Consider the following 26,874-nt stretch of genomic DNA (forward strand, 5'->3'; position numbering starts at 1 on the left):
CTGATGGCTGTTTGTGCATATGCACACACCTTTACTCATCTCCCTAGTGTCTTTTGCTGTTGTTAGTGCCAGGGTAATAGTCACCAAGAAGCCAACAGCCCTAAAGCACAAATGACCTTGTTTCTTTGGGGAAAAGGAAAGTTAAAAGTGTCTGCTTTCTGGGTTTTTGCTTGTTTGGGGTATGTGTGTCTGTTTATAATTAATTGATATTAGATAAAGATAAATTAGGTTAGATAAATTAGGTTATTATCACTCAGGTTGTTTTATAAAACCAAAGAAATAATTTGGAAATGTTTTAAATGCAGTTTTGGTCCACTTTTTAATAACTATCTGAACCATGTTGTTGTTTTCTGGCCATATAAATTGTACACTTAAGGGACACCAGAGGTCAGCAGAGGTGGTTATATTGGGTTTTATGAATGGGGGAATCCATTTGTCCAAAAGACAAATGGATCTTTTGGCCTCATGTATTGTGGGGGCAGTGGGAGTATCACTGTTGTTGTACTTCTGGAGTATATCGTTAACCCTTGCTCTGGTCTTTTATGCTCTTCCTCTAAAGCTTTAAGCCACTGAAACTAGGTATAAGGAGACAACACTGGTTTATCTTTTGGTGTAATAGCTAAGCTCTAACTTAAATACAAATTGGAGACAATGTGCAGATTGCTGTAAATGAGTTCTCAAGTAGGCAGAATTCTACACACTTTATTAACTTATTGGATCCTCACCACAAACCTGAGAGGTAAATAGTTATCTCTTGATTTGTAGTCTGGTTAAACATTGTCAGCTCCTTCTAACTGTGTGTCCTTTGGCAAGTTACTTAATCTTTTTTCACTATTTTCCTCATCCTGTAAATTAGAAATAATAGTAACCTTTCCTTACCATTTCCTCCTGTGGTAAGGATTATGAAATAGTCACGCAAAGCACATAATGAATGCCTGTAGATGTTAGCTTTTGTTATCTAACTAGCTAATGATTACCTGGCAGGAAAAAGGTGTCACAAGAAACAGAAGTTCGGTTTCTGGTCCTTATTCTGCTATTAAGTAGCCATGTGATTGTAGGCAAATTTTCCTCTGAGGTAAATGAGCCTCAGTTTTCTAATACTCGTTTTTTTAAAACTTTATTTGGAAGTAACTTCAAATTAACATGAGACCAAAATAAAAATAGTAAAGCACAGACAAGACAGAAGGAAGAGACAGATTCGACTTCATCAAAATTTGAAAGTTTTGTGCATCAAAGGATACAATCAGCAGCTTACAAAGACAAACCACAGGGCTTCTCTGATGGCTCAGTGGTGAAGAACCCACCTGCAACCCAGGAGATGGCAGGTTCGATCCCCAGTCTGGGAAGATCCCACTTGCCACGGAGCTACTAAGCCGATGTGCCACAACTACTGAGCCTGTGCTCTAGAGCCGATGCTCCACAACAAGAGAAGCCACTGCAATGAGAAACCCATGGACTGCAACTAGAGAGTGGCCCCTGCTCTCCTCAGCCAGAGAAAAGCCCACACAGCAACCGAGGCCCATCACGGCCAAAAAATAAGTAAACAAAATTAATTTTTTAAAAAAAGACAAATCACAGAATGTGAGAAAATATTTGCAAATAATATATCTGATAAGGGATTAATGTCCAAAATATATAAGGAACTTCTGCAGCTTAACCACCCCCCCCAAAGAAAAAACAGTTAAATAAAATACTTGCATAGTCATCTCTGAATAAGATAAATGGCCGATAAACCCTTGAAAAAGTGGTCAGTATCACTAATCATTAGGAAAGTACCAGTCAAAATTACAATGAGATACCGCTTTATATCTGTTAAGATGGCTGCTATTTTTTTTAAAAAAAGCTGTTACATGGAGAGGATGTGGAGAAATTGGAATCTTTGTGCATTGCTGTTGGGAATATAAAATGATGCAGCCACTGTGGAAAAGAGTGTGCTGGTTCCTCAAGAAATTAAAGATAGCATTGCCATATGATCCACAGTTCCACCCAGAAGAATTGAAAGCAGAAACTCCAGAAGATATTTGTACATGACTTTCTAGCAGCATTATTCACAATAGCCTAAAGGTAGAAACAACTCTGGTGTCTGTTGAATGAATGGATAGACAAAACATATACATACAATGGAGATATTCAGCCTTAAAGAGGAAGGAAATTCTGGCATATGCTACAACATGGATGAACCTTGAAGACATGCTAAATGAAAATAATGAGCCAAATGTGAAAGGACACGTAGTCTACAATTCCAGTAGTATAAGTCAGCTAGAGTAGTCAGACTGAGAGACAGAATAGAATGGTGGTTATTAGGAGCTCGGGGATGAGGGAGTCGGTGTTTAATGGGTATGGAGTTTCAGTTTGGCATGGTGAGAATTTCTGAGGATGGATGGATGTGATGATTGGACAAGAATGTGAAAGTACTTAATGCCTTTTAACTGTATGCTTAAAAATGTTTAAGTTGGTAAATTTTATGTATATTTTACAAGTTTTTAAAAATAACATGTTTCAGCAAAATAAAAATAGTACAAAAAACATGTTTTCCCATTTGCTTTATCATGTGTAAATATACTCTTGTACATACCTACTGTCTAAATTCCAGTTTTGTTATTTGACCTGATAGTATTGTTTTTTATAGCATTTCTCCCCCTCTAGTACACAGGATACAGTCTAGTCTAGGGTAGGACATTGTATATAGTTGCCAAGTCTCTTTCAGTTCAGTCGCTCAGTTGTGTCCGACTCTTTGCGACCCCATGAATCGCAGCACGCCAGGCCTCCCTGTCCATCACCAGTTCACTCAAACTCATGTCCATCGAGTCAGTGATGCCATCTCATCCTCTGTTGTCCCCTCTTCCTCCTGCCCCCAATCCCTCCTAGCATCAGAGTGTTTTCCAGTGAGTCAACTCTTTGCATGAGGTGGCCAAAGTACTGGAGCTTCAGCCCCAGCATCATTCCTTCCAAAGAACATCCAGGACCGATCTCCTTTAGAATGGACTGGCTGGATCTCCTTGTAGTCCAAGGGACTCTTAAGAGTCTTCTCCAACACCACCGTTCAAAAGCATCAATTCTTCGAGCTCAGCTTTCTTCACAGTCCAACTCTCACATCCATACATGACCACTGGAAAATCCATAGCCTTGACTAGATGGACCTTTGTTGGCAAAGTAATGTCTCTGCTTTTGAATATGCTATCTAGGTTCCTTTATCTTTGATAATATTTACATTTTTGGAGAGCACAGTATATTATTCCCCACTCCTGACTTTTTTTAATAGAAGCTTCCTCATTTTCTGTTTGTGTTTTCCTTGTAATTAAATTGAGGTTACGCAATCTAGGCCGAAATATGCACGGCCTAGAGACTCATTACATTTTTAAAAACTATGATTGTGTTTATTCAGATTTATGCATTGGACAGTGTCCCATCAAACAAACAGAGGGAGGTTCCCTCAATACATTTGTAATTAAATGTAGAGTTAAGGGAATCAAGAAATGCTATAGGACTCAGAGAATGGACATTACTAGATTGGAGTGGTTGTTGATGAAGGAGACTTCATTTTTTACTGGTTTGGTAGAAAGCACGTTTCTGAAATTTCACCAGCTTTTCCTGGGTATAAAATTTTGCATTAGTTCAGCTAATAGATATTACTGTCTTCTACCAATTTGTATTAAGCTTGCTCATATATTAGAGAAAATTAATGTTTTTTTAATGAACTGTGTTTCTCAAATGATGATCACCAGCCTATTGATTATTACATAATGTTCTGCAAATAATAAAATAACATTGGACTTTGATGTATGAGAGCAAGTGTTTATTCCCTTCCTGGTTTCATCAAATATTAGAGTAAGACTAAGATTTGTACTCTACTTTGCCACCATTCTAGAGCCATTTAGCACCCCTCCTTGAGCTGTAGAAAACTGTTGAAAGCTTTTTGTAGAATGTGTAAATAGTAGTAATGCCAATGAGTGTAACCTCAATGCCATTCTTCGCTTTCAGACTGCAAGAGCATCCAAGCTTTTGATGAGGCAGTAACAGGCTACTTTGTAGGATCAGGGCCAGTATAGGCTTAGATATGTTTCTTGGAGTTCTGTTGTTTTACTTTTTCCCCATGTTTTAGGAAATACTGATTGGCACAGTTGGGATACATTCATTGGTTAACCAGTAAAGAGCCTGAGGTATACTTGAGACCATTACTGTAAGATGACTTTTTTTCTTCCCATATGCTTTTCAAAAATGGTTCCTTGGCCTTTATGTGTTTTGTTTCTGCAGTTTGAAGAAAACAGGTCTGAAACAAGGTCTTACTCCCCAGCTGCCTCTCAACACACTGACTGCCAGCTCTCCAGATACCAAGTCCAGCTTTGTCCGCCAACCTGTCTGACATGTCGGGACCCGTGCCAAGCAGAGCCAGAGTTTACACAGATGTTAATACACACAGACCCCGAGAGTACTGGGATTACGAGTCACATGTGGTGGAATGGGGGTAATAATTTCCATTCACTTCACTGTACTCATCCAAAGGGCTGACTGTGGTGGATTTATTGAGTAATTTACGTCAGAAATTCCCTGACTGCATTTATAAACCTCAAGATTGAACCCAGTTTTTGTTTTCTTCTACAGTAAAGAAACAGGTTATTGGCTTTGGCAAATTAACAGTTTTGATGGCTTATCATTTAAAAATCATTTCAATCTCATTATTTTTTTCTCTGTTGTATATAAAGCTGGTAACAAAAGAGTTACCTATTAGCTTGCTCAGCTAAAGGCTTTGCATTTAGATGAGAATTAATACTTGAGAGAGTTTGAAAATACTAGACTCTTACATAAAAGAATTTTTGAGGTCAGAGAATGTTGTCCCATGATGATACTGATGGATAAAACAGTTCTCCAGAACTGAGGACACCCAGAAAGGTGTCCTCTTTCTGATGAGAAGCAAAATTAAAACTTTAAAACATTTGCCCTTATCGTGAGACTAGCCATATAAATATGGAATTCAGCCCCTTTTCCATTCTGAACAGTTGCAATCTGCCTGAACAGCTATATTTGCAGTTCTAATCCTCTGTGCATTCTCATCTGGATTTTTGCATATCTTATCCCAGCATAGTATGTACTTAACTATTGATCAGGTTGTACATTTTGTGATAAAATTACTTTGATATTCAAATACAAAAGATAGCCATTTGAAAACTCAGTAAAGCTGCAGCTCCTATATGTTACATTTTATATTTGTCCACATGTGATTTTCATAGCATGTGAGTGTTTACAGACAGTCTTCAAAAATTATCATAGGGTGTGTTTTAATCCTGATGATTAATATGTTGATGGCCGTAATTCTTAACAGTAAGTATATTGCCTCTGCACAAGGAAGCACAGTGTGCTTCAAAGATGCCATCAAGAACTGTGGTACAGTGCCAATAAGTGTTATTAATAATCTTAATTTTCCTCTACATTACATGCTTTGGACTCTAGGAATATCTGAGTTTTACTGCAGAAATTTCAGCCACTGTCTTCAAATTAAGTGCATTGTGCTTAGTTCTGCTTAAATGACACTAAACAACCCTTTTGAGTTTTTGGCTTAGTGCTGTTTGCTTGCTTGCATTTATCTTCTAGGCCCTCCCACAGGAAAAGAACTCAACCAGAACTAAGAGCTTCCTTCCCTAGACCTGTGATGATTATTATATTGTCCATTGTCCGTAGTACCTTTTGCCTTCTCTGTTCATTCACTTTCTTTATAGCTGCTTGAGGAAAATGAATGGTGGATTTTTTACATGTTGGATTTTCAAGGGTTCTCAGCAGGAGTAAATAGCATTTAGGCCTTATTGAAAAGGCTGTCATTCTTTAGAGCAAACTCCTCTAAGTTGTAAGCAGAGGCAAAGAAAAAGTGTTGGCATTTTCCCTTATTCCTTTTCACCTCAGATGTTGCTTAGTGGTCTTGGAATGTGGGTGAAAGTAGCGGGAGGAACACCAGACTATGACTCATGTTCTGTAGTGTGGTTTGCAAACTCCAGTGCATGGACTGTCCTCAGAGCCTTGGAGAACAAGCTGGCAGTCAAACCTATATGTTTGAAAGCCACTTATCTGCAAAGAGACCCATTAAAAATCAGCAACTCCCAAAGTGTGGCTGAATTGAAATATTCTTAGAGCACATATTGACTTCTTGCTAGATGCCACCAGTGGGCAAAGCTGTGGGGAGCAGGAATATAAAAATTATTTTCCAAGGGAAAGCTGTCTGTTGTTGGAGATAAACATACATAACACACCCCAATACATGCTATCTATGTGTGGTATGTCAGTAGAAATATAAACAGCTTGGGATTTTAAAGAATAACTGAAAGACTTAAATTTTTTAATTCTGGGATTTGGAAGACACATTTTTAATTGCCCAACTTACAAAATACAAAGAAACCAATTGAATTATTTGAAATACTTATTTCTTTTACTCTACTGGGTATAGTTTTGTATGGACTCTGGTGGCTCAGATGATAAAGAATCTGCCTGCAATGCAGGAGGCCGGGGTTTGATCCCTGGGTGGAGAAGATCCCCTGGAGAAGGGAAGGGCTACCCACTTCAGTATTCTTGTCTGGGAAATCCCATGGAAAGAGGAGCCTATAATCCACGCGGCTATAAACCATGGGGTTGCAAAGAGTCGTACTCAACTGAGCGACTGATACTTGACAGTTTTGTAAATTGAATTAGTACTTGATAATTTGAACTTTGTAAATCACTGTGACTTGGATTCTTTTTGTTCCCAGAAATCAAGATGACTACCAGCTGGTTAGAAAATTAGGTCGGGGTAAATACAGTGAAGTATTTGAAGCCATCAACATCACAAATAATGAAAAAGTTGTTGTTAAAATTCTCAAGGTAAGTACAAAAAGATTGTAATTCAGAGATTTTAAGTAACATTTGAAGGTATTTTTAATGCCTTTATTTTATTGTTTCTTTGAAGTTGATAGAAGAGATTATCTTCATTTGACAAATCAGGAAACTGAAGCAAGAGCAGTTTTTTGACTCAAGTCATAGAAGAACACTCTGCAGGCCACACTGGCCCGTGGGCTACTGGTGTGCAGATTGTTTTAGTTATAACTGTGCTGTGTACTGCACATACCAGGAACACAGCATACAGTCCCTTACCACAGAAGCTCCTCCATATTTGACACGAGAAGGAGAGGGCCCCAGACGTTCTCAATTTATAGCACCCATATTGCTTCAGTAAGTTTGATGATGCCCCTAAGCCAAATGAAACAGTTTTGTTTATTAAGTGAAGTCCAAATAACTAAAAATAGTATTTCTGTTTCAATTTGGTAGCCTTTTAAAAAATTATACAAATGAAGTTAAAGAGAAAAGTAATTTTGTTTTATTCTTCTGTCACCATAATTACTGTTGTGATGTGTATACCTATTAGTCACTACACAGCTTCTCATATGGTGGAATCACACTGGACATCAGTAGCCTCATTTCCTGTTCCATGCTGATTTTTGTATAATACTTGCTTTTTGTCACAGCAACTGCTGAAAACCCAGCTTCACAAAGATATGCCATCAAAGAGAATGTAGTGCAGTGTAATTTTGAAACTGAACTACCTCAAGCTGGTAGTGTGCTCAGTGACTGGCAGACCGCAAGTAGTAACTGGTGCTTCCCTCAAAAATTAAAAAGCCCGCAGAGCACCTGTGAATTTTCTGGAGTGTTTTGGTATACCTTTCCAGAACCAGAGAGTTTAAGTATTTGTATCTTACTGTGTGTACAAAGAGAACTAGGCTGAAATCCGGACTTTTAGATTCTAATCCCACTTTAAAAGTGATTAGCCATGGTAGCTGTTTTTTTAAGACATGTTTATCTGTGAAAATGAGATAGTCTGACTTTACCTGTCTTTCTCAGAGTTATTAGGATCAAGCACAAAATTGTATATAGATAAATACTTTGGAGACCGAAGTTCTATGTAATTATAAAATGATATTCCTACAGAAAAGTATATGTTAGACTGAGGTAATAGATCATTTAGAGTCATATGAAAGGCACAAATAGTCTTACAGTGTAGAAGACAGTGGTGGTGCTTGGGGAAAGGTCCCTGAAACTGTTTTCAGGGCCTGAGTGAGGAAGATTTGGATTGGTGTGCATGGGAGGGACGGGGGAAGCATAATCTAGAATGCACAAGAAAAGAGAGGAAGAAATAAGTGAGAGAAATGTTTCATATGGAAGTTTACACAGAAAGTAAACTTGGAAAGGGAGAATAAATTAGTGATGACCTGGAAAAGATAACCTCTGCATTCCCTTCCAGCCTAAAAATTATAATTTTTGTCTCTTCTAGGTTGTTGAGAGCCATTAATGGTCTTTAGTGATGGGTGGTTTGGAAAGATTTTTTTATTTATTAAGACAAAATTTGCATTGATCACATTAAATTAGGGTTTAAGTGACTTGCCTGGTTTATCACAAACTAGCTTTTGTAAGTTTATAGATTTTAAAGGATTCTGTAGGAAAAAATGTTTGTAAACCAGGAGGTATTTGCCATCAGCCAGCAGTAGGGATATAGCAATTAGTAGAAAACAGAAGAGAGATTAATGGATTGGTTTCTGGAGAGAGGGGATTCCCTGGTGGCTCAGATGGTACATATTCTGCCTGCAATGCAGGAGACCCGAATTCAATCCCTGAGTCAGGAAGGTCCCCTGGAGAAGGGAATGGCAACCCACTCTAGTTTTCTTGCCTGGAAAATTCCATGGATGGAGGAGCCTGGCAGGCTACATTCTATGGGGTTGCAAAGAGTCAGATACAACTGAGCAACTAACACTTTGACTTCCCTGGAGAGGAGAAACATCTCCTAGATACTGTAGCAGATGAGAAAGATACAGTTGAAGCAAAAAGAAAACTTAAAATTAGCTAAGCTTCCCACCCAGTGTACTGAATTCTGATAGAAACAAGGCTGAGGCCATGGATTGAATTAAAAATGGAATTCACTGTTAGTATAATAAAGTAGCTTTCATTTATTGAATGCCTATTTTGCATTGGACTTTTTTTTTTTTTTTTTTGGGTCCACCCTAGGTCCTCATTGGTGTGCATGGACTTTGTCTAATTATGGCAACCAGGGGTTACTCTCTAGTTGTGGTGCAGTGGCTTATCTTGTTGCAGAGCATGCGCTTTAGGGCACACGGGGTTTCAGGAGTTGTGGCATGCATGCTCAGTAGCTCTGCAGCATATGGAATCTCCCCAGGCAAGGGATTGAACCTGTGTCCCCTGCATTGGCAGGCGACTTCTCTGCCACTGAACTACCAGAGAAGTCCCCACATTGGGCCCTTTTCTAGCTGTGGTATTTACAAGACCGGTGTAAAGTTCAGAAATACTTAAGTATTTTTCCCGAAGCTGCACAGCTACAAAGCCAGGGTTTGGGGACAGTCTGTTTCTAAAACTTTCTTTCTGCTGCACCGTGTGCTTAGGACTCAAGGTTTAAAAAGTCTGCAGTATTGTTTAGTAGTTCCTGGACCTAAATCATCAACCTGGGAAATGTCTAAAAATAGATCTCCAGTTCTGTCCTCAAGATTCTGATTCAGTGGGTCTGTACAGTTTGTATGTTAAAAGCTCCAGGTTGATCATCAAAGTTTAGTAACCAGTAGTCTTGTTAAAGAAGATATATGCTTACAATAATTTCTAGGAAGTATATACTTGTGTGTCAGTAGTCTGAAGTGACCAAAAGATAGGAAAGATTCACATGGTCCATTGTGGCAGACATAGGTCACACTGAGCATTTGAAATATGGCTGATCCAAATTGAGATATGTTGTAGGGATAAAATACAGCAATTTTAAAGGCTTAGTACCAAAGAAAGAGTATGAAATGGTTCATTAGTAATTTTTTTTATTGATTTACCCATTGAAATGATAAGATTTTGGATTTTTTTTTTTGTTAGCCCTAAAATATTGAATGTGGGTGCTAGAATATTTTAAATACACACATGGGGAAATCCCTGGCAGTCCAGTGGTTCAGACTTTGTCCTTTCACTGCCATGACCTCTGAGTTCATTCCCTGGTCAGGAAACTAAGATCCTGCAAGTCTTGTGGCATGGCCAAAATAGATTGAAAAATGAAAATAAAATACACATGTGGCTTGCATTGTATTTCTTTGGACCAGCACTGTTTTAACTGTTTAGAAAGAAGACTTTGTAGAGGAGGTGCGTTTGGACCACAACCCTTCTCAGAAAAATGAAAGCAATTTCTGTACTAAAACAGATGGGGAAATGATAGATGAAGACAAAGGAATGTGAAAGATACATTGGTTATAAGGCTAAACAGATATTCTGTCTCAGCCATATTCTGAGATCTTTTTAGATATCTCATTTGAGTCTTGCAATAATTTTAAAAGAATTTATTCTTATTGATTGTTTTACCTGTAATGAAAGGTTTAGAAAGGTTATGTAACTTGCTCATAAGCACACAGCTAGCAAGTAATAGAAGTAGGAGTCACATTAAGTGATCTGACTCCACATTTAACCGAAAAGGTTATATACTGCACAAAGATAGTTTGGCCCTCTTTGCTACTGGTCCTGATTTCCTTCATTTCTATAGCGTGTTTAATAAGACTTAGAGGAAGGAATGGAAAGAGCCCCATGTTTCATTCTAATGTTAACACGTTAAGAATGATCATCAGAATTAAATGCTAATTCTGCAGAGTTCTGGTGTTTGGAGTACAAATCTTTATTTTCTTTTAATTCAGTATTGCTAAGTAGCTGCAGAGTACCTGGCACAGGACTAGCAGAGAGGGATTCAGAGATGAGTCTGACACATTTCCTTCCTTCAAGGAGTTCATAAGCAAGCCATTTGTGTATTATACTACCCATTGAAATATCCTGAAATAATTGTTTTTAATGATGTACTTTTACCCTTTCAGCCAGTAAAGAAGAAGAAAATCAAGCGTGAAATAAAGATTTTGGAGAATTTGCGAGGCGGTCCCAACATCATCACACTGGCAGACATTGTAAAAGACCCTGTGGTGAGTATAGTAGGCACTAGTAAGGCCCACAAGGGCTGAGGTGGTGTTTGACCTTGAGCACAACTGGCCTCTTTCTGTTCTTCCCTCTGCCATTAAGTCCTGCTTTAAAAGTGCTTAATCAGTTATACCATTTGACTAGTTTGGGTCTTTCTTTCAAAGAGACCTCCACCCACAGACTATTTCTTATTCTTCTAGGCTAAGAGACTGATAGCACTGGAAACTGAAATGTGTTAATCCATTTTGCAAACTCAGGTCCGATGCCGATGGGCGATGGGCGCATTGTCGGGCTGCCTAGAGCCTGGTGAGACTTCAGCTCCATATCTTCTGTTTGAAATCCATCCCCAAAGTGACCTAAGTGTGGTGATAATCAGAGTGGGGAGGGCTTGTAGCAATAGAGGGTTTCCTACTACTGAGGTGAGGACTGCCAAATTCACCACGTAGTGTCCACAAACATTGTGCCCACTAGAGCCAGGTCTGTTAGCTGCTAGGTCTGTTGCTAATGTGTGTTTTCTTTTTCTTTCCCCTAGTCACGAACTCCCGCCTTGGTTTTTGAACACGTAAACAACACAGACTTCAAGGTATAATGTATAACCAACCATTTCAAGCTGGGTTTTAGGCCACATAAAAAACCTTTTAGGGATGTTACTGTTAGAAGAGTGTCCTTCTAACATGCTTTAAAAGAGCTTTTCATCCTGATAGTATTAAAGATAGACATACTCTTGTACAGTGCCTACTTTCCACATCTTGTATTTTGCTCTTTTATTTGTTTAATGCTCTTTAATGACCAGTGCGTAGGTTTGTCACCATCTGGCAGTTTACCATTCAGTTGACAGTTCCCACTGATGTCAAACTTAATGAAAGCAACAGCTCATGTTTAATCAGGATCTGGCCTTACAGCATTTTGCTTTAAAAATGATAAAGTTCAAGAAGGAATATATTGTATATATAAAAGCAAGGACTGCTTGCTTATACCTTAGAATTCCTCAGAAACTTTGGGTTCTTGATCTTAAAAAGAGATGGATGGGAAAGAAAGGGTGGTAGTAAATTCTGCTAAAACACAAACTCCTGCAATAGGTATCTCTGCCTTCTAGCCAGTTTCAAACAGTTCTCAATTCCAGTACAGTAGAAGAATGTGGGCACTCTCTTGGATTTTAACTTGCAGAAATATTTGATTTGCCTTTGCACAAGTCCAGTATCAAGAATGTTAGATGTCAATAAATGATTGAATTGGGGCAGAAATATTCTGTTAAATTGTCCTGATGTGTTTGGCAACAAGCCATCTGTATACCCACTGGTGATCTGCAGTGGCTATGACTGTGTAGGCCAAAGGCAGGTTAATTCCCTACCAAGGAGGTTATGTATTTGTCCACATTCCTTTTATGAGAAGATCTGGAAGTAAATGAAAAACAAAACTAAGCTGAAAATGTGTATCAGCGCATGTTGCAAATATCGATTGGTATGCTTCCAAAAGTAGATTATAGGTTGAACAATATGAGCTTAAGTAGTTCTTCACTTTTACATATAGAGTTGAAACCCCAAAGTACATCTTTAAAGTTTATGTTATGTTGGAGAAGTAGAGACTGGTAAACAGACAGGTCTTAGAACAGTGATACATGAGCCAAGTCTTGATTTGAATTACTACAAATGAGGATGAGAAGTTGCCTTCCTTTCAGTACTATTTTATGGCTCAAATGTTGCATTTGTCTTTAACAGCAATTGTACCAGACGTTAACAGACTATGATATTCGATTTTACATGTATGAGATTCTAAAGGTAAGGAATTCTTGAATACTAAATATCTTTGGATTGATCTCCCCTTTGTTAAATAATCCAAATGACTGTAGAAAAGTCAGTGTGTTGACTTGTAAAACATGCTGTGGTGGGGGAGTCTGTTTCTGTAACTACGTAATAAACTAATAGCATCAGAACTCTTATGCTGATTGAAAGGTAGGGTCTAATAGGAATATAATTTATAATGCTTTGGAAAGGGTATTTAGAAGAGAGGTTAAAAGACTCCATAACAAATATTTGTAATCTCTATCAAAAATAATTCCTGATGTACTGGCTTCTGGTATACTTTATTTCACTTAAAATTGGTCAGATAAAACAGTAAACTTTGACTTAACCCTCAAAGAGCCGTTGTCCTAAGGATTATGTGAATCTCTGCTTAGAAGTTGCTGATTTAGAATGAGCTTTGATTTCTAAAGTAGGATCACCAAATATGTTGCTTCCAGTACTCAAAAGATCAGCTTTATAGGTAAGAAAATTGCTGAGTTGACTAGTGCCTTACTAAATGAGGGTTGACATAAAGCCTACATTTGAACTATAGAAGTACCCCAGAGAAACTGTGCCAGCAGAAGTATTTATCTTTCATTGGCCTCATGCAGTCTTGTGCCACTCAGGACTTCACAAAGTTAAGGATATGCTTGCCTATGCCTGGGTTTCATAGGAACCCAAATTGCCCTTCAGAAAGGACAAAAACTTGGCCAGTGACTTCAGCTGGCTTAAAGGCCTGGATTAGCAAACTCCAGAAGTTATGCCACTCACTAGTTTGAAATTGGACTTGGTTTTCAAATCATATTTGATGTCATAAATCAGGAGTTTGCAAACTTTACAAGGCCAAATGGTTTAAACATTTTTGGCTTTGTGGGTCATAGGGTCTTGGTCACGCAACTCAGCTCTGCTGTTGTAGCATGAAAGCAGCCACAGGCAACATGTAAGCAAATAGTTATGGCCATAAAACAATAAAACAATTTATAAAAACCTTCCAACAAAACATTCACAAAAACAAACAGCAGGTCATATTTGGCCCATGGGAGCGTCGTGGTTTGCCGACCTCTGTTGTAGACTCTTAGCTGCTAGAGATTTACTATTTTTTGAGTAAGAGGTTTGTAGTACAGGTCAGGTTTCTTCCTTTGAGGGGCTCATGTTTATGAAAATAATCCAAGCTCTTGGTAAGAGGGAGAAATCAGAAGTGATGTAGTTGGTATACACTTTGAGTCTTTAACAAAAAAGATGTTGAAATATCTCTGCAGGAACAGGTCTTCAGAACTTAGAGTCCATGGGATTGCACAAGTCTCTGAAAAGTACCTGTGGAAGTGATTGTCCTAACCTTGACTCTCAGGAGTGTTGTGAGGCTTGAAGGAAAGCTGGAAGAGAAAATAAAAGACTTCAACTAAAAAAATCTCTTATACAAGCTAACTCTTCCCTTTTTTACATGTTCCTCCCACAGGCCCTTGATTACTGCCATAGCATGGGGATTATGCACAGAGATGTCAAGCCCCATAATGTCATGATTGATCATGAGCACAGAAAGGTAAAGTGATAGAAGGACAAGTCTTATTTATCAGCACAAGAGAGTTAACAGCCCATTTTTCAACATTTTATCCCTAGCATCTGTCATAGTCTGTGGTACCTATTGGGCACTTGATAAATGTTTGACAACTGAATGAATGAACAAATCAGTGTGGAATCTAAAATATGGCACAAATGAACTTATCTGTGAAACAGACTCACAGACTGGATGCCAAAGTGAAGGTGGGTGGGGGAGGGGTGGGCTGGGAGTATGGAATCATTAGATGCAAAACTATTACATATAGAATGGATGAACAACAGGGTCCTATTTTAGAGCACAGGGGACTATATTCAATATCCTGTGATAAACCATACAGAGAAGAATATGGAAAAGAATGTATATATATGTATAACTGATTCACTTTTCTGTACAGCAGAAATTAACACAACATTGTAAATCAACTAGAATAAAACAAATTTTTAAAAAATCACAATGTTTAAAACTTCATTCATATTCCTATCAAAAATAAAAGAGATTAGTGTTGTGGGTAAAACATTAGTTTGGGTTTTAGTCTTATTTATTGAAAAACTACTCTGTTGGGAAATGCTTTTTCTCATCTGCCTTTTTTTTTTTTTAATAGGGCGTATTCAAGTAATATTTGTTATATGTGCCACTAGGTTATTATGAGGATTAAGTGTGTACAGTTGTAAAATAGATGAAATATTCAGAAATTGCTGATGCAGGTGTCATGAGTATTAGTTGCAGTATAACATTTCTGTTTTTTAAGGTGACCCAAGCCCACCTTTTGTATGCAGTGATGGCTCTCTGTTGCAGGCTTTGGAGATAATAGGTGATTTATTCATTCAGTTAATATCCTGTTACACATTTACACACTATGTGTAATGGGTACTATTCTAGAGGCTGGGGTGTGTGTGTAAAACAAAAAATTCTTGTCCATAGAAGCTTGCATTTGAGGGAGACTGGTGGGATACAGTTAAAAGTGGTATGGAAGAAAAATAAAACAGAAATGGGGAGTGTCAGAGGGTGTTGCAATTTTAAACAGGGTGACAAGGAAAAGATTTTGTTAGGAAGGTGACATTTTGTAGAACTTCTGAAGGGAATTAGCTGTGCAGTTTTGAGAAGAGGGTATAGCAGATGCAAAAACCCTGAGACAAGAGTGTACCTGGCATATTGAAACAGCACAAGGGTAGAGCTGGGATAGAATGAACTCGGGGAAGAGAAGAAGGAAATGAGATTGAGAGAGATGAATAGAACCATATCTTGTAAAACCTTGAAGATCACCGCCAGGCCTTTTCTCTGAAGATACAGAGGTTTTTGCAGGGTTTGAGCAGAGGGTTGATAAGTTCTCCGTTCTGTATTTAAAAGTTCACTATACATCTATTAGTACAGATAAAATTTTTTTAAAAAGAATTCCAAATATAGACAGGAATGTGGAGTAACTCAATCTCTCATACATTGCTGGTGGGAATGTTAGATGGCACACTCATTTTGGAAAATGTCAGTCTATATTATTTTATAGTTTGTCAGTTTCTTTAAAAGCTAAACATACGCTTACCAGACAACCCAGTAGTGACATTTATGTCAGAAAAACAGACTGAGATCTATACAGAAACTTTCAGTTGGGTAAATGATTCATTAAACTCTGATGTGTCTATACCATTGTAGTATCATTACTGATTAGTAAGAACTCTTGGATAAGTCTCATGCTGAGTGAAAAAAGCAATCTCAAAAATTTAAACTGATGGTTCCATTTCTATAATTTTCACGATGACAGAGTTAGAGAACAGAAGGATTGCCAGGGGTTAGAAAGCGAGAGGAAGGAGTATCTGTAAAGGATAACTGCTGTGATGCTCTTTATCTAATCATGGACTAGATATGAATCTAGCTGTATGAATCTGCATATGTGATAAAATTGTGTGGAACTATACACATTTGTAAAACTGTTGAAAAGAAAGGTCTCTGAATTGTGTTGGTTTCCTGGCTTTAATATTGTACTGTAGTGACGTAAGATGTTACCATCAGGGGAAACTGGTTGAAGGGTACACAGAACATCTCCAGATTCCTATGAATTTATAATCATTTTAAAATATTTTAAGAGGATTATTTTGGTTCCTATGTGGAGAATTGAGGGTAAAAGTGAAAGGTAGACCAGTTAAGAAAAGCAGCTATTGCAGTAAATCAGAGATTGGTGATAGCATGGACCAGGGCGGTGGCAGTGGATGTGATGATAGGGTCAGAATCTGAGCCATCAGCATATATTGACAGATTAGATGTGGGAAAGAAGGGAGAGAAGAGTCCAGGGTGAAAAGTTTTTAACCTGAATGATGGGATAAATGGAATTACATTTAAGGTAACAAGAGGAGGAGGAGGATTCCATGGGAAAACAGGTTTTGCAGTGAATAATCAGTTTTAGTTCTGAAATGTCTTTCAGGTGATCAGAGATGACTGGTGAGAGGTGTGGGCTAAATATAGGTCAGAATATCAAGAGATGCTGTGTATGAAGCCACAGACCAGAAATAGTCATCTGGGAATACTTACTGATAAGACAGGAAGCTCAGGAATAGCTCTGGAGCACTGATATTAAGATGTTGCTGAGAAAGACTATAAAAAAGCTACATTTTCATATTTTTTGTTATAGTTCCCTTTGTTTACTAAAAGAAGACACTGAACCTAATTAACTGAAGTTTTGGAGACAGTGCTGGAACAGTCAGGCTTTACTCAGGCCCTTCTGCTCACACTACAAGTTACGGTCTTGCTTTGCATGAAGGTCAAGTAAGGTTGCCTCTTGTCCTTGCTACTATTGGGGTGGCCAAAAAGTTTGTTTATTTCTCCATACAATGACTCTAGTAGCACTTAGTTGTCTTTAACTTCATTGGAAATAATTTTGTTGAATTATATTGTTATCAGTGTGCGTTTTTTAAAAAACTTAGCCAAATTGGTGAATTTTTGTGAAGCCATTTTAATGTTGAAGATGGAAGAAAACAACATTTTCAGCATATTATGTTTTATTGTTTCAAGAGAGGTGAAAACGCAACTGAAATGCAAAAAAGATTTGTGCAGTGTGTGGAGAAGGTACTGTGACTGATTGTTTCAGAAGTGGTTTGCAAACTTTTGTACTGGAGACTTCCCGCTGGATGATGCTATTTGGTCAGGTAGACCAATTGAAGTTAATAGCAATCAAATCGAGACATTGATTGAAAAAAATCAGTGTTATATACCACACAAGAGATAGTCAACATACTCAAAATATCCAGATCAAGCGTTGAAAATCCTTTGCACCAGCTTGGTTATGTTAACCACTTTGATGTTTGGGTTCCACATAAGTTAAGTGTAAAAAAACCTTCTTGACCGTATTTCCGCATGTGATTCTCTATACTTAAACGTAACAAAATTGTTCATTTTTAAAACAAATTGTGACGGATGATGAAAGTGGATACTGTATGGTAATGTGGAATAGAAGAGATCTTGGGACAAGTGAAATGAACCACCCATCAACCACACCAAAAGCCAATCTTCATCCAAAGCTGGTGATATTGTGTATGTGGTGGGGTTGAAAGAGAGTCCTCTATAGTGAGTTCCTTCTGAAAAACGAAACAATTAATCCCAAGTACAGCTCCCAGTTGGACCAACTGAAAGCAGTGCTCCAGAATTAGTCAACAGAAAATGGATAATCCTCCACCAGGATAACACAAGACCACATGTTTCTTTGATGACCAGGCAAAAACTGTTTAACACCTTGGCTGGGAAGTTCTGATTCATCTGCCATATTCACCAGACATTGTACCTTCGGATATCTGTTTATTTTGGTCTTTATGGAATTATCTTAGTGAAAAAAACTTCAGTTTCCTCTAAGACTGTAAAGGCACCTGGAACAGTTCTTTACTCAGAAAGAAAAAGTATTGGGAAAATGGAATTGTGAAATTGCCTGGAAAATGGCAGGATGTACTAGAACAAAACAGTAATATGTTGTTCAATAAAGATCTTGGTGAAAATGAAAAATGTGTCTTTTACTTTTACTTAAAAACCAAAGGAACTTTTTGACCAACCCAATACTATTTTGGTAAGAGCTGTATTTTTATTTTTCTCCTGTGTACTGAGCATTGCATTGAATTCTAAAAATTAGCAAATGCGAATAAAACAGTCCCTATCCTCAAGGACCTTACAGTCCATATTTTGTATAAAAGTAGAAAGAGTAAACTTTTACTGAGTAAACTCTCAGTAAAGAGTTGTAGATTCTATTAAAGAAATTTGTCTGAGGTTGGTGGGTGAGGCAGTTCAAAGACAGTAGTTGCTTCTGTTTACATAATTAAAAAAGATTTCATTGAAGGAGTTAACTCAGAAGAGATGTTCACCAGAATAGGAGTCTAGATTGAATAGTAGAGACATTTTAGTCAGAGGCGGAGTAGAAATTTGCAGAAACACAAATAATTGTATGTTAAATTGTAGTTTTGGAAATTCTCAACTGCCAAGGGCCCAGGTTCAATCCCTGGTCGAGGAACTGAAAATCCCACAGGCCACACAATGTGGCCAAAAAAAAAAAAGTAATGGCACTGTGGAGGGTATCTTAAATAAGATACACTTATTTATTATCTTTTTTTCTCCCTTCAGCTACGGCTAATAGACTGGGGTTTGGCTGAGTTTTACCATCCTGGCCAAGAATATAATGTCCGAGTTGCTTCCCGATATTTCAAAGGTCCCGAGCTACTTGTAGACTATCAGGTAAGAAGAGAAGGGCAGATAAAATTTTTGTCCTATGTTTGTTTTGCATGTAATTTTCTAAAAATGTTATTTTGTGTTTTTGAATGGGCCATTTTTGCACATCCATGACTGTCCCTTTTATAGGAGGGTCAAATATGAATCTCTTCAGTTCATCTACCACAACTTTTGTGTATATTGTCACAATGTCAGTAGAGTATAAATAAATCTGCATTTGATCCTAACTGAAGAGAATGACACTTCTAATTAGAAATTCCAGAGCTTGTTTTAGAATTGAAAGAAGTTTATGCTCTGTCCTAGAAATTTCTTTTCTGGTATGGCACTGAATTCAAAGAACATTTTATACATAAAAATATTCTTTACAGCATTATTTATAATGGTGAAAAACACTGTCCTACTATAGGGTACACTAAAGATTAAATTCTGAAACAGTCATGCTGTAAAATAATGGTACACATTAAAAGATTTCCATAAACTTTGTTTATGGGTGTTCTTATGTAAGTGAGGAAAGTAACTCAAAATAGTATGTACAGACTTCAAATGAGAAGGTTAGAGAGTATAAGTAGAAATGCATAGAAGGAAAGACTGAAAAGAAATATGAAGATACTGGTATTTGGACCTTAAAGTCAGTGGAGTGGGATTTGTTTACTTGTTTTTCTATTTTTAAAAAAATAGCTTTTTTAATTTGAAGTGACAAGATTCATCTTGTCATTTCATGTGTGATGACAACGTTTTCTTTAATGCAGATGTACGATTATAGTTTGGATATGTGGAGCTTGGGTTGTATGCTGGCAAGTATGATCTTCCGGAAGGAGCCATTTTTCCATGGACATGACAATTATGATCAGGTAATATTTGTTGTTCCTATTGGGAAATTTATTGATGTACCCTAGCAATGGCCAGATCTGCTTACTCCTTAGAAACTGCGATGGATCTTGCTAAAATAAAAATGCCTAACCCCTACCTGAGAGCTATTAATAAATTAGAATCTCTGAGTGCAATAATTTTCAATTAATGGCTTGTTCAGTTAATGATTCCAGGGCCTTGTGGAGGTACTGTTGCCTTGTTTGAGCACAGTGATTTAATGTGAGATAATGTAACTTGTTGTGAAAGTCACTCAGTTATGTCCGACTCTTTGTGACCACCTAGACTATACAGTCCGTGGAATTCTCCAGGCCAGAATACTGCAGCAGGTAGCCTTTCACTTCTCCAGGGAGTCTTCCCAGGCCTTCCACATTGCAGGTGGATTCTTTACCAGCTGAGCCACCAGGGAAGCAAATTCACGTGAAGTTGCCGTAATTAATACAGAGAGATATAGTATCTTTTACCCAGTTTCCCCCAAATAGAACTTTTTGCCAGCTATGTACAGGATCACAACCAGGATATTAATACAGAGATCAGGAATCCTTTATATGCCCTTTTGTAGTCAACACCAGCTTCCCCCTGGCCTTCACACTACTATGTTGTAATCTCATTTCTGCAATTTTATCATTCCAAGAATGTTATGTAAATATGACTTTATGAAGTCATATTTACCTATGACTAACATATTACAGCTCATATGAAAATGACTAATGACTACTCTTCATATCAGTTGAAGAATACCGGGTAAATTCAGTTAAAATCAGCAACTTTTTGTTAGATGCCACGCAGGTTTGAGGAATATAGGAAAAAAGTAGCCTTCTGCCCCCCAAAAGGTTTTTCACAGTCTTACCTAGTAAGAAAACCAAATGTATAAGAAAATAAGTTATAGTCATAAATGTCGGTAAAAGTGTAGATAAGATACACAAAGGCAGTTATAATGCAAGTGAGTGGTCTGATGAAGTGGAGAACTTTCCAAAGGAAGTAACATCTTCAGCTAGGCTGTTGCGGTGTGGTGGGGCAGGGGGGTGGGGGACAAGACTTCACCACAGGAAAGTTCAGTTCAGTTTAGTCGCTCAGTCGTGTCCGACTCTTTGTGACCCCATGAACTGCAGCACGCCCGGCCTCCCTGTCCATCACCAACTCCTAGAGTCCACCTAAACCCATGTCCATTGAGTCGGTGATGCCATCCAACCATCTCATCCCCTGTCATCCCCTTCTCCTCCTGCCCTCAATCTTTCCCAGCATCAGGGTCTTTTCTAATGAATCAATTCTTCACATCAGGTGGCCAAAGTATTGGAGTTTCAGCTTCAACATCAGTCCTTCCAATGAACACCCAGGACTGGTCTCCTTTAGGATGGACTGATTGGATCTCCTTGCAGTCCAAGGGACTCTCAAAGAGTCTTCTCCAGCACCACAGTTCAAAAGCATCAATTCTTCTGTGCTCAGCTTTCTTTATACTCCAACTCTCACATCCATACACGACTACTGGAAAAACCATAGCCTTGACGGACCTTTGTTGGCAAAGTAATGTCTCTGCTTTTTAATATGCTATCTATGTTGGTCACAACTTTCCTTCTAAGGATTAAGTGTATTTTAATTTCATGGCTGCAATCTGCAGTGATCTCGGAGCCCAGAAAAATAAAGTCTGACACTGTTTCCACTGTTTCCCCATCTATTTGCCGTGAAGTGATGGGACCGGATGCCATGATCTTAGTTTTCTGAATGTTGAGCTTTAAGCTAACTTTTTCACTCTCTTCTTTCACTTTGATCAAGAGGCTCTTTAGCTCTTCTCTACTTTCTGCCATAAGGGTGGTGTCATCTGCATATCTGAGGTTATTGATATTTTACCTGGCAATCTTGATTCCAGCTTGTGCTTCCTCCAGCCCAGCGTTTCTCATGATGTACTTTGCATGTAAGTTAAATAAGTAGGGTGACAGTATACAGCCTTGACATACTCCTTTTCCTATTTGGAACCAGTCTATTGTTCCATGTCCAGTTCTAACTTTTGCTTCCTGGCCTGCATACAGATTTCTCAAGAGGCAGGTCAGATGGTTTGATATTCCCATCTCTCTCAGAATTTTCCACAGTTTATTGTTATCCACACAGTCAAAGGCTTTGGCATAGCCAATAAAGCAGAAATAGATGTTTTTCTGGAACTCTCTTGCTTTCTCCATGATCCAGCGGATGTTGGCAATTTGATCTCAGGTTCCTCTGCCTTTTCTAAAACCAGCTTGAACATCTGGAAATTCACGGTTCACGTATTGCTGAAGCCTGGCTTGGAGAATTTTGAGCATTACTAGTGTGTGAAATGAGTGCAATTGTGCAGTAGTTTGAGCTTTCTTTGGCACTGCCTTTCTTTGAGACTGGAATGAAAACTCAACTTTTCCAGTCCTGTGGCCACCGCTGAGTTTTCCAAATTTGCTGGCATACTGAGTGCAGCACTTTCACAGCATCATCTTTCAGGATTTGAAATAGCTCAACTGGAATTCCATTACCTCCACTAGCTTTGTTCGTAGTGATGCTTTCTAAGGCCCACTTGACTTCACATTCTAGGATGTCTGGCTCTAGATGAGCGATCACACCACTGTGATTATCTTGGTCGTGAAGATCTTTTTTATATAGTTCTTCCGTGTATTCTTGCCACATCGTCTTAATATCTTCTGCTTCTGTTAGGTCCATACCATTTTTGTCCTTTATTGAGCCCATCTTTGCATAAAATTTATGTTCCCTTGGTATCTCTGATTTTCTTGAAGAGATCTCTAGTCTTTGTCATTGTATTGTTTTCCTCTATTTCTTTGCATTGACCACTGAGGAAGTGGTCTTTCTTATCTCTCCGTGCTATTCTTTGGAACTCTGTGTTCAAATGGGTGTATCTTTTGTTTTCCCCTTTGCTTTTCACTTCCTTTCTTTTTACAGCTATTTGTAAGGCCTCCTCAGACAGCCATTTTGCTTTTTTGCATTTCTTTTTCTTGGGGAATGTCTTAATTCCTGTCTCCTGTACAATGTCATGAACGTTTGTCCATAGTTCATCAGGCACTCTGTCTATCAGATCTAGTCCCTTAAATCTATTTCTCATTTCCACTGTATAGTCATAAGGGATTTGATTTAGGTCATACCTGAATGGTCTAGTGGTTTTCTCCACTTTCTTCAATTTCAGTCTGAATTTCACAATAAGGAGTTCATGATCTGAGCCACAGTCAGCTTCCGGTCTTGTTTTTGCTGACTGTATAGAGCTTCTCCATCTTTGGCAGCCAAGAATATAATCAATTTGATTTCGTTGTTGACCATCTGGTGATGTCCATGTCTAGAGTCTTCTCTTGTGTTGTTGGAAGAGGTGTTTGCTATGACCAGTGCGTTCTCTTGGCAGAACTCTTAGCCTTTGCCCTGCTTCATTGTGTACTCCAAGGCCAAATTTGCCTGTTACTCCAGGTGTTTCTTGCATTCCAGAGGGAAGGAACCAGGTTATAAAATAGTTTGTTTTTTATTATTGATATGTTCACATTTGGTAGTAATTTAGGGAATGTTGTAAGGAAATCCATTCATGCTATGCAAGGAAATTTGAAGTAAATTGGTGTAACATTCATACCTGTAGCCATGATGGTCCCATTTTGTTAACTTGATCATGGTTTATTGTTGATTTAATCATGTAATATGCTTTTGGTATGGGTTTTGTCTTTCAATCCTAGTTGGTGAGGATAGCCAAGGTTCTGGGGACAGAAGATTTATATGACTATATTGACAAATACAACATTGAATTAGATCCACGTTTCAATGATATCTTGGGCAGGTAAGTCATAAAACAAAATTATGCATCTGCGCCGTAAGCACTTTGGATGTAAAATGATACTTTGGATTCCCAAAATAGTTAATGTTCTCTTTGCCTGCAAAGTTTCTGTGGTCCACTGCTGCAGGGTGCTGCATAGGCAAGCCTGTGGTGAAAGCTTTGGATTGTATGGCCATTTTCCCAGATTCACTAACAGGAGTCTGAGTGTGGAGGTTGTAGGCAGAGGATCCCTCACCTTGTAGAGTCTAATAGAAGGGTTGTAGTTGAGTCAGAAATCAAAATCTAGATTTATCTTGCTTCTGTAGATGACAAAACCCCATCTAAGAGAAAGAAATAATCATAGAAAGGGCATGTTTCAGACTGATTTACAGACAATAGACTCTAAAAGTAGTGACTAGACCCAATACTAACTCATTCACCACTTAATGGGAAGAGGTAGGCTTTCTTGTTAAAAAGGCTTTTGGGGGCCGAGCAGTAGAGATGCCAGGAATATGGGTGGGGGTTGGGAGGAGGCCAGCCAGCCCAGCCCTCTGTAACCTGAATTAATGTCTGTTTCATAAGATTGTCTGGACCCAGATTTCCCTTTTCTGCAACACTGCCATTTCCAGTCTCTCCAGTTAGCTCTTGAGTTTTGATCTCTGTGATTGGCTGGAATGCTAGCCACTAAGGAAAATGTAGGACTGAAATGTTGGGCTTCTCTCCCCCTGGGTCCATTTCTCATTCTCCCTTTTGGCTCTGCAGACATTCCCGTAAGCGATGGGAACGCTTTGTCCACAGTGAAAACCAGCACCTTGTCAGTCCTGAGGCCTTGGATTTCCTGGACAAGCTGCTGCGATATGACCACCAGTCACGGCTCACTGCAAGAGAGGCCATGGAGCACCCTTATTTCTGTGAGTCCAGCTGTTCAGTCCACAGAGCCTTGCAGGCCTGCGCTGTTCAGTCCACAGAGCCTTGCAGGCCTGCCTAGCAGACTGTACAGAGTAAAAGAGAATATATGCTATGAAGAAAACTCTGGACCCACAGAACACAATTGGAATCCCAGCCTCCCTTACTTAGCTTGCTGCAAAGTTACTTCTCCCACAGTGAGCCTTGGTCTCTTCAATGCGGATAGTGATGGCAGTTGTCTTGCAGAATTGTTAAGAGGATTCTTGTCTAACAGTACCTGACACATGATCATCCCTAAATAAACTTCTTTTCTTACTATGTGGGTGACAGTTCTCATTGCTAGTTTGGAGTGGTTGGATTAGAACATACAGCCCTATGTCTGTCCTGTTAATCATTCATTGGAGAGAGCCAGAGAGGCTTGAAAATCTAATTATATGAACACCTTGATCTAGGTTTGTGAATATAGCTAACTGCTCTCTTGAGTGAAAATGCCACTTGGCTGCCTCCGCTGCATCCTCACTGTGATGTTAGCTTTAGTATCGGGTTGTTCCTTGGGGAGTGGTGGGATGGTGTTTCAGTGAACCAATTATATTCTTGCTCAGTCTCTTGTACTTGAAGCAGACTGACAGGCTAATCGAGGTGGAGAGTGAAGTCTGTGGTCATAGCAATAACTTGATCAAACCTGTAGTTTTGGCCCATTTGGCACCATGCTTGACCAACTGCAGTAAAACTCATTCATTCTCATAATATAATACTGAAAGGTAGGGTAGATTGTATTGTCTTGTTAAACTATAACAGGATTGTTTTTGTTTTAAATTAGCTCTACTGGGACTTCCCTGGCAATCCAGTGGTTAAGACTCTGTACTTCTACTACAGGGGGCACAGGTTCAATCCTTGGTTGGGGAACTAAGATCCCACATGCCATGCAACATGGCCAAAAGTAAATACCTTTTTTTTTGTTTTTTAGAAGTTAGCTCTACTATGATTACTTCATTTTCCTACCATTTACTTTAATAGTTGGCCTTTGTCACAGTTTTAAGCAAAAATAGTTCTATTTTATATTACTTGTTGATTTCATAGTGAAGGTAGTTGACACCTCAATTCTATTATTAGGGGAATAATACAGAGTCTAAATAAAACGTAAAGAATCAGGATAGCTGCTATAAGACCCTAGACCATTAGTTCAGTTCTTCAAGCATAACAGAACCTAATATTTTTGTCTTTTTCTAGACACTGTTGTGAAGGACCAGGCTCGAATGGGCTCATCTAGCATGCCAGGGGGCAGTACGCCTGTCAGCAGCGCCAATATGATGTCAGGTCAGTGTCATTGGTAAATTTCTTTTTTTTTTTTTTTTTTAATGTATATATAGAAGTCAATTGTCATTCTTAATTTTGCTCCTTCTTTGTGGCCTGATGTCTATGGCTATCCTCTATAATGATTACCTTATTAACATACTGACTTGTGTGGTTCTCTCCACCAGGTTTCAGGATGCTTTTGAAACCTATTTTCCCTTAGTAGTTAGAGCAGGGGTCCCCCAGCCTCTGGGCCACAGAATAGTACCTCCTGTCAGATCAGCAGTGCCATTAGGTTAGAAATAAAGCACACAGTAAATGTAATGTGTTTGAATCATCCCGAAACCATTCCCCACAACCCGAGTCCATGGAAAAATTAGCTTCCGTGAAATCAGTTCCTGGTTCCAGAAAGGTTGGGCATCGCTGAGTTAAGAGTATCAACAGTCTCTTTGAGGCCAGAATCACAAAAGTTGTTTGGGACTTGAAAGTCTCAACAAGCCATTAAGAATGAAGAGAGATCCTTTCATCTCACAAGTTAAAGTGGCAGTAGGTGATGTGGTACTCATCACATGAGAAAATGAGGGAGAGTAGAGATGGGGTTTGTACATGGGCACATGTGTGTATAAGAATGGTTCTTTTTTCCAGAGCAGCTACAGGGTGCCTAGTAAATTACAATGGTTTGTGTGCAATTACTTTTTATTGTTGTTGAGTCATTATGATTTAGAGTGAGTTTTTACAAAGGAGAAACCACAGTTACCCAAAAGAAACCATAGGCCTGTCCCCTAAGACATGGGCAGCATCCACATGGGTCCTCTTGTGAAAGTACCTACTCCAACACCTTCAAAAAATTGCTGTTGTCTCAATTTTTTTTTTTTTTTTAAAGAACTATCTGCCTTCTAGAGTTCAACCTCTGGGTATCATGCAAGTGTGCAAAATGATACATACACAAGGTTACTCATTCTAGCCATATTTGTAATCAGAGAGCATTAAAAACAGCTCCTTGTAGAATAAGGAATTGACAAGATGAATTATGGGGCATCCTTTCAGCAGAGTACTATATA

General features: G+C 38.6%; 1 protein-coding gene across 2 annotated transcripts in view; it reads left to right on the forward strand.

Annotated features, from left to right (window-relative positions):
- Positions 1–26,874, forward strand: part of CSNK2A1 (casein kinase 2 alpha 1) — a 57,078-nt gene that overhangs the window by 26,285 nt on the left and 3,919 nt on the right. Inside the window, exons 2-12 of one of the 2 annotated variants that reach the window (XM_060397007.1) lie at positions 4,255–4,465; positions 6,732–6,843; positions 10,854–10,955; positions 11,483–11,533; positions 12,669–12,728; positions 14,188–14,271; positions 18,880–18,990; positions 19,734–19,835; positions 23,538–23,638; positions 24,377–24,525; positions 25,751–25,837. In XM_060397007.1, coding sequence (XP_060252990.1) covers positions 4,365–4,465; positions 6,732–6,843; positions 10,854–10,955; positions 11,483–11,533; positions 12,669–12,728; positions 14,188–14,271; positions 18,880–18,990; positions 19,734–19,835; positions 23,538–23,638; positions 24,377–24,525; positions 25,751–25,837 — 1,060 coding nt within the window. In that variant the 5' untranslated portion in view covers positions 4,255–4,364. The remainder of the gene's footprint in view (positions 1–4,254; positions 4,466–6,731; positions 6,844–10,853; positions 10,956–11,482; positions 11,534–12,668; positions 12,729–14,187; positions 14,272–18,879; positions 18,991–19,733; positions 19,836–23,537; positions 23,639–24,376; positions 24,526–25,750; positions 25,838–26,874) is intronic. The other variant, XM_042229960.2, reaches the window with a different exon arrangement.

The sequence above is a fragment of the Ovis aries genome, chromosome 13, assembly GCF_016772045.2.
Source record: "Ovis aries strain OAR_USU_Benz2616 breed Rambouillet chromosome 13, ARS-UI_Ramb_v3.0, whole genome shotgun sequence".
NCBI lineage: Eukaryota > Metazoa > Chordata > Mammalia > Artiodactyla > Bovidae > Ovis > Ovis aries.